Raw genomic sequence first — 15973 nt, 5'->3', positions numbered from 1 at the left:
GTAAGTATGAATTGTTTTAGTTATGTTGTAAAAGTTACAAACGTTGCTTTGAATGATGCATGAAGAATAATTTCGAGCAGAAACGCTATGGAAGGTTATACTTCCGGTCACGAAACAAGAAGTACATAGTCAACCCGACAAACTTGTCCAAAAGATGGCACCATAGGACAGACAATAACACAGCTTTTCAGTGTTTCTGTTGGTGTAATATAGAAACAATTTGTTCAATACAACACATTATAGCCGTTGGCGAAGAAACATCCATAAATTAGCTTTTATAAGCCACAGGGTTCAAAGTGTTAGAAAATAGTAACGGCTTATAGTCCACATTAGGTGTGGTGAAATTATCCTCTGCATTTGACCCATCCCTATGTTCACCCCCTGGGAGGTGAGAGGAGCAGTGAGCAGCAGCAGTGGCCGAGCTCGGGAATCATTTTGGTGATTTAACCCCCAATTCCAACCCTTGGTGCTGAGTGTCAAGCAAGAAGGTAATGGGTCCCATTTTTACAGTCTTTGGTATGACTCGGCCGGGGTTTGAACTCACAACCTTCCAGGCTCAGGGCGGACGCTCTAACCACAAGGCCACGGTCTTTTTATTTTTTACAAATGATCAATGATGTCACAGTTTTCAATTAGCGAACATTTGCATAACTTGAGTAACTTGCGACATTATTTTATTATTATTATTATTGGGTACGGCGTGGCGCGGCTGGGAGATAGATAGATAGATAGATAGATAGATAGATAGATAGATAGATAGATAGATAGATAGATAGATAGATAGATAGATAGATAGATAGATAGATAGATAGATAGATAGATAGACAGATAGATAGTACTTTATTGAGTGGCTGTGCTAGCAACCTGAGGGTTCCTGGTTCGATCCCCAGCTTCTACCAACCTCGTCACGTCTGTTGTGTCCTTGAGCAGGACACTTCACCCTTGCTCCTGATGGGTCGTGGTTAGGGCCTTGCATGACAGCTCCCACCAGTGGGCAGCTCTCCATCAGTGTGTGAATGTGTGTGTGAATGGGTGAATGTGGAAATAGTGTCAAAGCGCTTTAAGTACCTTGAAGGTAGAAAAGTGCTATACAAGTATAACCCATTTACCATTATTTTTGTTGTTTAGGACCGAAGTTTACTGAGAAATGTTGCAAAAAAGTCCCCCAAAAAAATATGAATCCAAAATGTTGTTACGGCCTTTAAAGGATTTTGGCTTTGAGGACAATTCAAATGTAACGTCCCAAGAGGGTTAAATATGTAGCAGACATTAGACACTACTGACTTCCATCCATCCATCCATTTTCTACCGCTTGTCTCTTTCGGGGTCGTGGGGAGTGCTGGAGCCCCCTTACTTTATTTGGGAAATTTGTTTTGAAATAAGCACTTTCGGGTCAACCGGCATCGCAGATGGAACATTAACCCAGGCTGCCTTTTCGGATCTTTTTGACTATTGTTGGCTCGCCGGGAGCACTCGGAGCATCCATGTTTACTCCTCCATCGGTCTCGTCTGAACCGCCACCAAGCAACAGGCAACTTCGCCACACCACACAAGATAATGTCCTTTTTCTTCGACTATAATGGAATAATACGCTCTTTTGCTTAAACAGCCAGAGGTGTTGTAAGCAATTACCACACCAGAGAGAGAGAGACACTTTTGCTAATTATACCTTTTTTTTCTACCCCCCCCCCACTCCTTTCAGCATAGACAGCCTCTCCATCAATGGGAGAGAAAAAAAAGAAGACATGGCCCCTCAAGCTAATGTCGCTATGACTATAAATTATTGTGCTCGTAGACACGGGCGCACACAGCTACCCTCGCTGTCTGCGTGGTTACAACTCATTCGAGAGCCCAGCAAAGTGCAGGCCTGCCACAACAAGGCTTCTTGCGTAACACGACAACCTCCAGCCCGTCGCTTCCGCCAGGGCATGAATTAGCTAGAGGGGAGAGGAAGGGAAGAGAGGAATAGGGGACCCCGTCTTAAATAATCCAAGTGGAAAAAACACTTCTTTTATTTATTTTTTTATTCTTTGAAAAGTGGGGAAAGCGTGGCTTGTTCACTTTGTTATAAGACACATTTCAATATCATATTGCCAAAAGTATTTGGCCACCTGCCTTGACTCACATATGAACTTGAAGTGCCATCCCATTTCTAACCCATAGGGTTCAATATGATGTCGGTCCACCTTTTGCAGCTATTACAGCTTCAACTCTTCTGGGAAGGCTGTCCACAAGGTTGCGGAGTGTGTTTATAGGAATTTTCCACCATTCTTCCAAAAGCACATTGGTGAGGTCACACACTGATGTTGGTCGAGAAGGCCTGGCTCTCAGTCTCCGTTCTAATTCATCCCAGAGGTGTTCTATCGGGTTCAGGTCAGGACTCTGTGCAGGCCAGTCAAGTTCATCCACACCAGACTCTGGCATCCATGTCTTTATGGACCTTGCTTTGTGCACTGGTGCACAGTCATGTTGGAAGAGGAAGGGGCCCGCTCCAAACTGTTCCCACAAGGTTGGGAGCATGGAATTGTCCAAAATGTTTTGGTATTCTGGAGCATTCAAAGTTCCTTTCACTGGAACTAAGGGGCTAAGCCCAACTCCTGAAAACAACACCACACCATAATTCCTCCGATGAACCCTCTGTCAGTTTACGTGGCTTACCACTTCCTGGCTGAGTTGCTGTTGTTCCTAAACTCTTCCAATTTTTATTATAATAAAGCCTACAGTTGACTTTGGAATATTTAGGAGCGAGGAAATTTCACAACTAGATTTGTTGCACAGGTGGCATCCTATGACAGTTCCATGCTGGAAATCACATTCTTTCACAAATGTTTGTAGAAACAGTCTACATGCCTAAGTGCTTGATTTTATAAACCTGTGGCCGGGCCAAGTGATTAGGACACCTGATTCTGATCATTTGGATGGGTGGCCAAATACTTTTGGCAATATACTGTATATGATCCGAGCTCGATATAAATATTATTGGTAAAGCACATGGTAGTCTGCTCGTTCATTGTGTCCACATATTGCCTACTATCACCATGAAGCAAGAGGAGCAACTGGCGGAAGCTCACATTGAACTCTTTTACTGCTTTGAAACCTTCAGGGTGAAGCAATTTCAACAAAGGTCAACCTACAATTTGTTCACATTTGGAGACAATGATTCCCAAAGGACAGTGGTTCTCAAACTTTTTTTCACCAAGGACCACCATAATGACCCACATCAAAATACAGTAGAGGAGTAGGCCTAAGTATTAATTAAAACAAAATGATGTTTTAACAATTATTTAATTGAATTTATACACACAGTTTGTATAAAGTATAATAAAACACTGTACTTTAATCAAGTGATTATTTGGCGTACCACTAGATAGAGTCACAGAAAATATAGTTTCAGGTAGGGATGTCCGATAATATCGGACTGCCGATATTATCGGCCGATAAATGCTTTAAAATGTAATATCGGAAATTATCGGTATCGGTTTCAAAATTCTCGGTATCGGTTTCAAAAAGTACAATTTATGACTTTTTAAAACGCTGCTGTGTACACGGACTTAGGGAGAAGTACAGAGCGCCAATAAACCTTAAAGGCACTGCCTTTGCGTGCAGGCCCAGTCACATAATATCTGCGGCTTTTCACACACACAAGTGAATGCATGCATACTTGGTCAACAACCATACAGGTCACACTGAGGGTGGCCGTATAAACAACTTTAACACTGTTACAAACATGCGCCACACTGTGAACCCGCACAAAACAAGAATTACAAACACATTTCGGGAGAACATCTGCACCGTAACACAACATAAACACAACAGAACAAATACCCAGAACCTCTTGCAGCACTAACTCTTCCGGGATGCTACAATATACAACACCCCCCCCTCCCGCTGCCCCTTCCCCCAAAGCCCGCCCACCTCAACCTCCTCATGCACAGGGAGAGCATGCCCCAAATTCCAAGCTGCTGTTTTGAGGCATGTTAAAAAAAAATAATGCACTTTGTGACTTCAATAATGAATATGGCAGTGCCATGTTGGCATTTTTTTTGGAAAACCTTGTTATATTGTTTAATGCATCCAGCGGGGCATCACAACAAAATTAGACATAATAATGTGTTAATTCCACGACTGTGTATATCGGTATCGGTTGATATCGGAATCGGTACAAAATTAGACATAATAATGTGTTAATTCCACGACTGTATATATCGGTATCGGTTGATATCAGAATCGGTAATTAAGAGCTGGACAATATCGGAATATCGGATATAGGCAAAAAAGCCATTATCGGACATCTCTAGTTTCAGGGTCAAACTGTCACCAGTATAAAATTTAGAAAATGAAGAAACTGAATGAAAAAACATTCTAACAATATGTGTGGTCAAAAACCCTTGACAAGAAGTTAAGCCCCGGTACACTCAGCCTGAAAGTGATTGAAAAGCTACGTAAAGGTAATGCAAAGGCGCTTTGTGCTACAGATAGGTCTGGATACAGAATTTGGTACTTATATATAGGCACCGGCCGGCCTGTACTACACACAAAGTACAGAGTCACGTTAAATTAAACGGTGCCATATTTCGATGTCTTTGTAGCACATGACGTCACAGCCAGTTGCAGATATGGCATGGGCTCAAGCACTTGGAAGGGAAACAATCAGTCAAGCAGCACGACCATTACAATTTCATATGCCAACAACACCAAAAGAAGGCACTCAAAAGTAGAGTAACGTTCCACTTTTTTCAATGTTAATTTACACTGGATTTGCTATAAACACGCTATGGACTAGCATTAGTGATTTGAAATGGGGCTTTCCACAAATCCAAATCTGGTAATCAAAATTAGAACAAAGATGCATGTAACAATCAAACAGCTGGTGTGTAGTAAATGTAATTCTTACAATTTAAACATTTTGTAGGGCAAATGCACTCCAAATCCAATCTGATGGCAAAGACTACTGTACACTGTAGTCTATACACGACTGCAGTGTAACGTCTTTGGAATAGCAACTGCATGCAAAGTCTACTATTCCTTTTTCATAATTCGGGCTATTCAACTTGTGGCCTGCAACTTCGGTTAAAAAAACATGTGAGAGACTCACCTTTATGTAGCAGATTTTTAAAAACACTAGAGCGCTGTCATAGAGATGATCTTTGATTAGCTTTTTTGCAAAGGTTCTTAAAAACAGCAGCACGCTCCTGTAACTCTGACAAAATATATAGACGATGATCAAATGTCTACTTTGGAGGACGCCAGTTCTCTGGAATATACAATGTTTAGCGGCCCGCCACACATTCTGGAAATGCCATTGCAAAAATCAAAAAAAACATTACAAAAGTGGAATGAGGTGAAATCTAACTAGAAAACGTTGCAATATTGACACAAAGCTGCCATGCAGGCTGTTTTTTTTTTATTTTGTCTATCTTTATTTTCCTTTTTTTGCCATTGCTCAAAAAAAAAAAAAAGACAAACAATTAATAATAATGAACTATTGACATCTTCAAGGCTCAAATTACTTCAAATATTTCACATTAAAATGTTTTATGTGGAAAAATATTGCATATATTGTGTGGTTGCCATATAAAAACATCCAAGTTTTCTTTGACAAAAGAGCATAAAACAAACAAAATAATAGTGTAAAATCGACAGATATACTGTTTTTGAAGTTGATCTCGTAACTTACAGTAAGTGTTGAAAGTAAAACAAATACTAATAAAAATGTATCACTTTATGAGTGGGGTACCTTTTGGATCCCAAATATATTTAGTGGGATTTTATTTATCTTTTCACTGTGATAATCAAAAATAATAATGAAAATAAAATCAATGGTGTCGTGCATTATTGATCTTTTCAGGGCTCCAATTACTTCACATCAAACATTGCTTTCTGAATGTTTTGGGCGGTGGGGGAAATACTGCATATTTCAGTTTTACTATAAAAAACAAAGTTGTCTTTGACAGAAAAGGCATATATAATAATAGGCAATAATAATTTGACTTGTTTTTAACATTTTAATGACTGAGACCCTTTACGGGCCCCAGGAGCCCTAATTGTTAAAAAAAAAAATCTATATATTTTGTTATGGTTTGAAAATGAAAAATATCAAAATGGCCCCCGCATGCTTTAATTTTTCCGTGTGCGGCCCTCAGTGGAAAAAGTTTGGACACCCCTGCTCTAGGGCAAGGGTTGGCAACCTACAATGTTGAAAGAGCCATATTGGACCAAAAATACGAAAACAAATCTGTCTGGAGCCGTAATAAATGAAAAGCCGTATATAAGTCTTATAATGAAGGCAACACATGACGTGTTTATATTAGCTATAATAGCTTACTATCAAAATGACTATGTGTTGGAGGCTGAAGCAAGTCTTCGTTGACAGAAATGTTGAAATGTAATATTTATTCTACACATTTTTAAAACATTAGAAACCATTAGTAAATCAGAGACTACTCAGAAGGTGAGATAACTCCTGGAAATTAGTGGCTTTTAAAGGTCAAAGGTATATATATATATATATTATGTGTGTGTCCAAGTTAAAGGAAACGGCAGGCTGTCTTCTTTTAATAGATTTATTACAATCTTTGGCAAGCTAGGTAACGTATGCTGTGGTCTGGAACAATATAGCACACAAACAACTATCTGAAATGCAGCCAATATTACATACAGATAATGTGTCATGAGACATGCAAAACTAAATTATATTCAAAGAGGATACAAGTAAAGGTAATTAAATTAGCTCAAATATACCTACAAATGAGGCATAATGATGCAAATGCACATACAGCTAGCCTAAATAGCCTGATTAGCACTCCAACAAGTCAATAACATCAACAAAGTGCACCTTTGTGCATTCACGCACAGTATGAAACGTTTGGTGGATAAATGAGACAAAGGAGTGGAAGATTTTACATGTAAACAAACTGTTGCGTCACAGTCCACACTATGGTGAGTTCAAGAACAGCCGAAATGAGTAGGACAAGACGATGTTCACCAAATACTCATATCAAACAGTGGGCTTTCTAACAATTGGGAAGGTTTGTGTCATGTTTGTCCTCAAACAAAAAACATACTAAAACAAAAACAAATATTTCCCCCATCTTTTTCCATTTTCAATCCTTTTTAAAAAAAATGCTCCTGGGAGCCACTAGGGCGGCGCTAAAGTCAAGAGCCGTGGGTTGCTGACCCCTGCTCTAGGGTCTAGAGTGGATTCTGGATTTCAATAATCCGTCAACTCTCTTGTCTTACCACCTGTGTGCGTTCCTTCAGGATACGAGCACATTCCCATCGTGCCGCTCTCAGTTCCAGACTCTAAATTTGACTTGAATTGCCATAATTGATGAGGAGCCTGTCGCATGCAAATGGAAACCTGGGAGCACTAAACAATAAACATAAAGCAGCACAGGTAGCCTCTGGGAGAGCGATGCGCCGCCATCAATCTTGATGCTATTGCCCTCGCCTTGGTGAAAGTAGTCGTAGCGGCGGTGCTGCTAAGGTGCAATCTTACAGTAAAAATTGAAAGCCATGGGTGTGTTTGTTGACTGTAAAAAAAAAGAAAAAAAAAAGCAGCATCTACTTAATCACATAGAACAATGTGGTCATGGCGACTTGAGTCGAATATAAATGAGCAAAGGGAGTTTTAACAGGGAAACGCACTCGTCAACCTTCATACGTGTCCTTCACTTTTGCACCTGTGCACGGTTTCCATGGTGGACTAAAACCCCCCTGCAGAGTTGTTCTTTTCATTATTCATGTTTCCCGTTGGACAGGAATTCCCATTAGGCACCGTCTTTGTGCGTTAACTCAGGATCACATTTGCAATCTCCCTAGATAGGAGAAAAAAGTCCTGTCAATTTATTGGGCTTTTATTGTTGACGAACGTGCCCTAATGTATGGTCGTTTCAACTGCTTTTCCATTGCTTTAACACCTCCACTGCAACATCTCATCTCATCATCAACTGTCTCCCACTTGTTAATTCTGCCAGAGAAAATGTAAATCAGCTATTTCCAAGTGTCAGTGCTTCTAATCTAAAGTGCAAACTGCTCATTTTGCGTTTACGTGGCATTTAAAAACATGTTGGAAGTTGTTAAGCTATGACACATCTTGGTTTGCATTCAATACTAAAAATGGTTAAAAATATTGTCATTTTGGCCACTAATCTCACTTACCAGTTAGTGTTCCAATCTGGTAGTGATATCTACAAAACCCAAAACCATGAAGTTGGCACATTGTGTAAATCGTAAATAAAAACATAATACAATGATTTGCAAATCCATTTCAACTTATATTCAATTGAATAGACTGCAAAGACAAGATATTTAATGTTAGAACTGAGAAAGTTTTTGTTTTTTTTTGCAAATAATTATTAACTTAAAATTTAATGGCAGCAACACATTGCAAAAAAGTTGGCACAGGGGCATTTTTACCACTGTGTTACATGGCCTTTCCTTTTAACAACACTCAGTAAACGTTTGGGAGCTGAGGAGACCAATTTTTTAAGCTTTTTAGGTGGAATTCTTTCCCCTTCTTGCTTGATGTACAGCTTAAGTTGTCCGTTGTGGTATTTTAGGCTTCATAATGCGCCACACATTTTCAACGGGAGACAGGTCTGGAATACCAGTCTAGTACCTGCACTCTTTTACTACGAAGCCACGCTGTTGTAACACGTGGCTTGGCATTGTCTTGCTGAAATAAGCAGGGGCGTCCATGAAAAAGACGTTGCTTGGATGGCAACATATGTTGCTCCAAAACCTGTATGTACCTTTCAGCATTAATGGTGCCTTCACAGATGTGTAAGTTACCCATGCCTTGGGCACTAATACACCTCCATACCATCACAGATGCTGGCTTTTGAACTTTGCGCCTTTTCCTCTTTGATCCGGAGGACGCGACGTCCACAGAACACTTTTCCACTTTGCATCAGTCCATCTTAGATGAGCTCGGGCCCAGCGAAGCCGGCGACATTTCTGGGTGTTGTTGATAAATGGCTTTTGCTTTGCATAGTAGAGTTTTAACTTGCACTTACAGATGTAGCGACAAACTGTAGTTACTGACGGTAGTTTTCTGAAGTGTTCCTGAGCCCATGTGGTGATATCCTTTACACACCGATGTTGCTTGTTGCCGCCTGAGCAATCGAAAGTCATGGGCATGCTGCTTACGGGCAGTGATTTCTCCAGATTCTCTGAACCCTTTGATGACATTACATCCCTAAATTGCTTGCAATAGCTGGGAAATGTTGAGAAATGTTGTTCTTAAACTGTTGGACAATTTGCTCACTTATTTGTTCACAAAGTGGTGACCCTCGCCCCATCCTTGTTTGTGAATGACTGAGCATTTCATGGAAGCTGCTTTTACACCCAATCATGGCACCCACCTGGTCCCAATTAACTTGTTCACCTGTGGGATGTTCCAAATAAGTGTTTGATGAGCATTCCTCAACTTTCTCAGTCTTTTTTTGCCACTTGTGCCAGCTTTTTTGAAACATGTGGCAGGCATCAAATTCCAAATGAGCTATAATATTTGCAAAAAACAACGTTTTTCAGTTCGAACGTTAAGTATCTTGTCTTTGCAGTCTATTCAATTGAATATAAGTTGAAAATGATTTGCAAATCATTGTATTCTGTTTTTATTTACGATTTACACAACGTGCCAACTTCACTGGTTTTAGGTTTTGTATATCGTAATCATGGTTTTCATTCAAGACTAAAAACAGTTCAAGAATATTGTCATTTCGGCCATTAATTTAGTGATATCTGTACCATATCAGTAAAAACAAAGCATTGGTCTATATATTGAATTGCATCTGAAATCTCCAATATAAGCTCTCTGATACAAGCAGTCCTGCAGTCGGTTAACATCTAAATGTCCTCCAGTAAGCACACAAGTTTGGAATTTTCTTGTATTTGAGTCAAGTCATTTACTAAGTGTCAACATGTAAATGACTTGACTTGACTTGCTGGGAGCTAGCAGCTACACAGCAGCCAAGCTCACGATAGCACATAAGCCAGACATACATAATGGTGTTCTTAATTGAACAATATTGCCGTCTAAAACGTGACATTTGTCAATACAAACAAGTATCAAATAATTATAGTTGCACAGTACTTACATATACAAGTCTCCAAGACAGAAGCGGATTAGAGGCCATTTAGTAACAAACGTGTCTGGATCATTTAACTTGCTAAGTCATGAGCTTAACTTGAGTTTTTGTGGCAACTAGGTGTCGCCAAAAAAAGCAATTGCCACTCCAATTCAACTTAAAGACAGCATATATCCATTAAAATAAAAAGGTTCGTGTTTTTCATGCATACCATTGTTCTGAGTATTTTCACTTGATCAAACCTTTTCTAACATTCCATAATACAATTTAATAAAAGTATGTTCATTTTGATATCGTATCGGATCAATATTGGCATCAAGGCTTGGGACAACTAATTACCACGGCAACAGTATATTTTGGGGTTGTATGAACAACTGCACAAAGCCCTTAAATCAGTGGTTCTTAACCTTGTTGGAGGTACCGAACTCCACCAGTTTCATATGCGCATTCACCGAACCCTTCTTTAGTGAAAAATACAATGTTTTTTTTTTCCAATTCAAGACAAAGTTATATGTTTTTTTTTACTGGTGCACAAAATGAACTGTGCATGAACATCACCTTGTTCAAAGAACAAAACCAACACAGTGCATAAACTCACAACAAATTACACACCTGCAAATCAGATGGAAAATTAGAGGGAACATTGTTGGGGGGTATCCATAATACGCCAATAGGGAGAAGTTTTTATTAACACGATGGGTCGGGTGTGTCTTGACCTCCACGGCAGAGGCTCCGCCGAACCCCTGAGACCGACTCACCGAACCCCTAGGGTTCGATTGAACCCAGGTTAAGAACCACTGCCCTAAATTCTGGTGTTACAAACATAGAAACATTTATTTTGTGGAAAATGAAGGACTTTCACAAATAAAAATATGTGAAACTGCCCAAATACCATAAAAGTTGTATCAATATTCCATTGATTGGGGTTTTATCATTGATGAATTTGCCATAAGGTATGATTATTTCAACTGTCTTTCCATTCCTTCTCGCACCTCCAATACAATATCTTCAAGCATCATGCTTGTTCACTCTGAAAAAGACAGTTTAACTTGGCAATTCCCAAGTCTTTGTGTTATCAATCTCACGCTGAAACTGATTTTTTTGAATTCACAATCGTCTTTTCATTTAAAAAAAAAAAAAGTGAATCAGAAATGTTGTAAGCCTAAGATGCTGTAAATGGGAGGTCTGACAGAATGTGAAGTAATCCCTTTTTATTAGTGTGGCGCTCCCAAACCGAATGATTAAAAAGGAAGGCGACACACAATCATCGTTCACACGATCGTCATCTGCGTGATGAAACCATGTCGTGATGGTGGAAAACACACAACAACAACAAAAAAGCTGCAGTTGTCGATTGGTTGCTGATAAACAAATGGATTGATGTTGTAATTCCAATTCCCAAGCTCTCTTCCTTGTAACGTGTGTTGTGTGGCTGCACCAAAGTCAATATGCTGAAGGTTGTTGGATCATTCTCGCTAAATTATTCAGTAAAGGAATCGAACTGGCTTAGCAATTTTTCCATTCATCTACAATAAGCTTGCATTTGCATACACAAACAAGAGTAAAATGTGTATATTATGTTCCCGTGAGAGTATGTCATAAATGATATGCTTCATTGTCACAGTATGTGTATGGGTTTGCATGTATTCGTATAGAGTACTCTGTTGGTCTTTGGCTTTGATAACATTTTAGGTAAAAAATGCTTGAATATAAAAGCACCAGAGTTCATACAATCCACTATTTCTGTTTCACACATACAGTACAGGCCAAAGGTTTGGACACACATTCTCATTCAATGGGTTTTCTTTATTTTCATGACTATTTATATTGTAGATTGTCACTGAAGGCATCAAAACGATGAATGAACACATGTTGAGTTATGTACTTAACAAAAAAAGGTGAAATAACTGAAAACATGTTTTATATTGTAGTTTCTTCAAAATAGCCACCTTTTGCTCTGATTACTGTTTTGCACACTCTTGGCTTTCTCTCAATGAGCTTCAAGAGGTAGTCTACCTGAAAGGGTTTTCACTTCACAGGTGTCATAGTTGTGATACTTTCAGTGACAATCTACAATGGAAATAGTCATGAAAATAAAGAAAACGCATTGAAATGAGAAGGTGTTTCCAAACTTTTGGCCTGTACTGTATGTCTAATCACTTACTGAAATGCTAGCTTGGTGTCCCTGTGAATTGTATCATGGCAATAAAACGACACAAAATGACTATAACTAATACTTGATTCTTCATGCATCATATCCATTTTTCCTAGAGTGCCTAACATTTCCTGAATTCCCTGTCTGCAGAGCCGGAAGCAAGATCTCCCACGTGAAGAACAAGGGCCGTCTATCAAGAACCTGGACTTTTGGCCCAAGCTCATCACCCTCATGGTGTCGGTCATAGACGAAGACAGGACAGCCTACACACCAGTCATCAACCAGTATGTAATGCTCTCATTACTTAAAGTTTTGCTTGACAATCAATGCATTCCCAGGTAAAGAATCTGGTCAATTATGTGTGATAGTTTTTTTGATTCCTTGGTTCCTTTTTGTTTGTTTGTGTGTTGAGGCCATCCAAGCAAAACAGAGGCCACTACTTAGCTGCAAGCCCCAGTCGTGGCATATTTACCTGAATATAAACCACCTGAGACGTTTTTGGAAAAATATTTTCTAAGACAAAAACAAGGCCAAAATAGACCAAATGACCTTATTTTCTAGACTATAGAGTATACCAGCCCCTCCCACTAAATAATTATTATTTTTTTTAAATTCCATATATTATCAGCACCGGATATATACATTACGAAATGAGTTATTTCCACAGAAAGATTTTGGAAATGTTTATTTACATACCTTAATTGTTTCCGAACGGTGTCTGTAACACGGATCATCTAACAAAACAAAAGTCATCGGATCATCTAACAAAACAAAAGTCATCGTCATGGACCCACTAGCTGCGGAAGCTAGCTCTCCAATTGGCTAAACAGACTCAATAACTCCACGGTGAATTCACTGAGGAATTTGTGAAACTGGACCAATACAAACAGCATACCGCATTTGGTAGAAGTCGTTTGGCGGCACCTGTTGGTCTGCACATATACACATCTAGACCCAAAATGTAAGACAATTTGTAGTTTTGGGACTATGTTTGAGGGAAAATACTGTCTTTTATACGCAACAATGTGTTAGTGTGCAGTCTAAAGAAGTGAATGACAGGGAGAAAAGCTCAGATGCATTTGGGATAAGTCATTTGGCGCCACCTGTTGGTCTGCACATATACACATCTAGACCCAAAATGTAAGACAACTCTTATTTTTGGGGCTATGTTTGAGGGAAAATACTGTCTTTAATACGGAGCAATGTGTCAGTGTGCAGTCTAAAGAAGTGAATGACAGGAAGAAAAGCTCAGACACATTTGGTAGAAGTCGTTTGGCGCCACCTGTTGGTCTGCACATATAGACATCTAGACCCAAAATGTAAGACAACTCGTATTTTTGGGACTAGGTTTGAGGGAAAAATACCGTCTTGTATACGGATCAATGTGTTAGTGTGCAGTCTAAAGAAGTGAATGACAGGGAGAAAATCTCAGACGCAATTGGGAGAAGTCGTTGGTGCCACCTGTTGGTCTGCACACGTGCACATCTAGACTCATAATGTAAGACAACTCATATTTTCGGGACTAGGTTTGAGGGAAAATACTGTCTTTTATACGGAGCAATGTGTCAGTGTACAGTCTAAAGAAGTGAATGACAGGGAGAAAAGCTCAGACACATTTTGGATACCGTAAGTCGTTTAGCGACACCTGTTGGTCTGCACATATGCACATCTAGACCCAAAATGTAAGACAACTTGTATTTTTGGGACTATGATTGAGGGAAAATAATGTCTTTTATAAGGAGCAATGTCTCTGTGTGCAGTCTAAAGTAGTGAATGACAGGGAGAAAAGCTCAGACGCATTTGGGATAAGTCATTTGGCGGCACCTGTTGGTCTGCACATATACACATCTAGACCCAAAATGTAAGACAACTCATATTTTTGGGACTAGGTTTGAGGGAAAATACTGTCTTTTATACGCAACAATGTGTTAGTGTGCAGTCTAAAGAAGTGAATGACAGGGAGAAAAGCTCAGATGCATTTGGGATAAGTCATTTGGCGCCACCTGTTGGTCTGCACATATACACATTTAGACCCAAAATGTAAGACAACTCTTATTTTTGGGGCTATGTTTGAGGGAAAATACTGTCTTTAATACGGAGCAATGTGTCAGTGTGCAGTCTAAAGAAGTGAATGACAGGAAGAAAAGCTCAGACACATTTGGTAGAAGTCGTTTGGCGCCACCTGTTGGTCTGCACATATAGACATCTAGACCCAAAATGTAAGACAGCTCGTATTTTTGGGACTAGGTTTGAGGGAAAAATACCGTCTTTTATACGGATCAATGTGTTAGTGTGCAGTCTAAAGAAGTGAATGACAGGGAGAAAAGCTCAGACGCAATTGGGAGAAGTCGTTGGTGCCACCTGTTGGTCTGCACACGTGCACATCTAGACTCATAATGTAAGACAACTCATATTTTCGGGACTAGGTTTGAGGGAAAATACTGTCTTTTATACGCAGCAATGTGTCAGTGTACAGTCTAAAGAAGTGAATGACAGGGAGAAAAGCTCAGACGCATTTGGGATACCGTAAGTCGTTTGGCGACACCTGTTGGTCTGCACATATACACATCTAGACCCAAAATGTAAGACAACTTGTATTTTTGGGACTATGATTGAGGGAAAATAATGTATTTTATAAGGAGCAATGTCTCAGTGTGCAGTCTAAAGTAGTGAATGACAGGGAGAAAAGCTCAGACGCATTTGGGAGAAGTCGTTTGGCGCCACCTGTTGGTCTGCACATATAGACATCTAGACCCAAAATGTAAGACAACTCGTATTTTTGGGACTATGTTTGATGGAAAATACAGTCTTTTGTACGGAGCAATGTGCCAGTGTGCAGTCTAAAGAAGTGAATGACAGGGAGAAAAGCTCAGACGCATTTGGGAGAAGTCGTTTGGCGCCACCTGTTGGTCTGCACATATAGACATCTAGACCCAAAATGTAAGACGACTCGTATTTTTGGGACTATGTTTGAGGGAAAATACTGTCTTTTATACAGAGCAATGTGTCAGTGTGCAGTCTAAAGAAGTGAATGACAGGGAGAAAAGCTCAGACGTATTTGGGAGAAGTCGTTTGGCGCCACCTGTTGGTTTGCAAATATAAATCTCTCAACCCCACTTATAAGATGACTCATCTTTTTTAGAAGAGTGTAATATTCGGGTCATTTTGGTAGTTTGCAACTTGTCGACTATAGGAAGTGAAGCCCCATCCATGCAGCCTTCCACTAGCGCAACACTGCTCAATACAAGACATAAACAGGAGTTTAGTACAACGATCAGTGAAATACAGTATAGTCATATTCCCATCCTTCAGCAATGGTTAGGTTTAGTCATATTTCATACAAATCGCATCCTAGTCTGAATTGAAAGTGCTTTGATTTGAATGGTGAGAAATGCAATAACTTCATAACAACAATGGCATGATTAAGTGCTAGATTTGTCATGAATTGTGGCGACCAGGGATATGTTTACAATGTGTTTGTGTGCATCAGTTTCTAGAATCAAACCCATTTTCTGATGAAAACAGAGATGAAACTGCCTCAGCAGAAAACAAAAAACAGAAAAGGCATGCAATTATTTCCCCCATATCTAGCCCCGCTTATACATATTGCATACCCTCTCATCCTTTTATATTTGTTCATATTTTTAGCTCATTTCTGTTTGCCTCTTGCTGATTTACAACGCTCATTACGGCTGTTTATGCCCTGAGCTTCCTCTGCTACACTGTC

The 15973-nt window shown here is 39.6% G+C and overlaps 1 protein-coding gene and 1 long non-coding RNA gene across 4 annotated transcripts in view; one reads left to right on the top strand and one right to left on the bottom strand.

The window, feature by feature from the left end:
* The window catches only part of LOC133632087 (protein unc-13 homolog C), a 321103-nt gene that overhangs the window by 200064 nt on the left and 105066 nt on the right, over positions 1–15973 (top strand). For both annotated transcript variants that reach the window (XM_062024332.1, XM_062024326.1), the window contains exon 17: positions 12397–12530. In XM_062024332.1, the coding sequence (XP_061880316.1) occupies positions 12397–12530 (134 nt within the window). The remainder of the gene's footprint in view (positions 1–12396; positions 12531–15973) is intronic.
* LOC133632100 (uncharacterized) overlaps positions 1–15973 on the bottom strand; it is a 222594-nt gene that overhangs the window by 115712 nt on the left and 90909 nt on the right. The gene's annotated exons all lie outside the window — the stretch shown is intronic.

The sequence above is a fragment of the Entelurus aequoreus genome, linkage group LG02 (assembly GCF_033978785.1).
Source record: "Entelurus aequoreus isolate RoL-2023_Sb linkage group LG02, RoL_Eaeq_v1.1, whole genome shotgun sequence".
Classification (NCBI taxonomy): Eukaryota; Metazoa; Chordata; class Actinopteri; order Syngnathiformes; family Syngnathidae; genus Entelurus; species Entelurus aequoreus.
The sequence above is the reverse complement of the archived record's forward strand: the minus strand, read 5'-3'. Positions and strand labels throughout refer to the sequence as shown.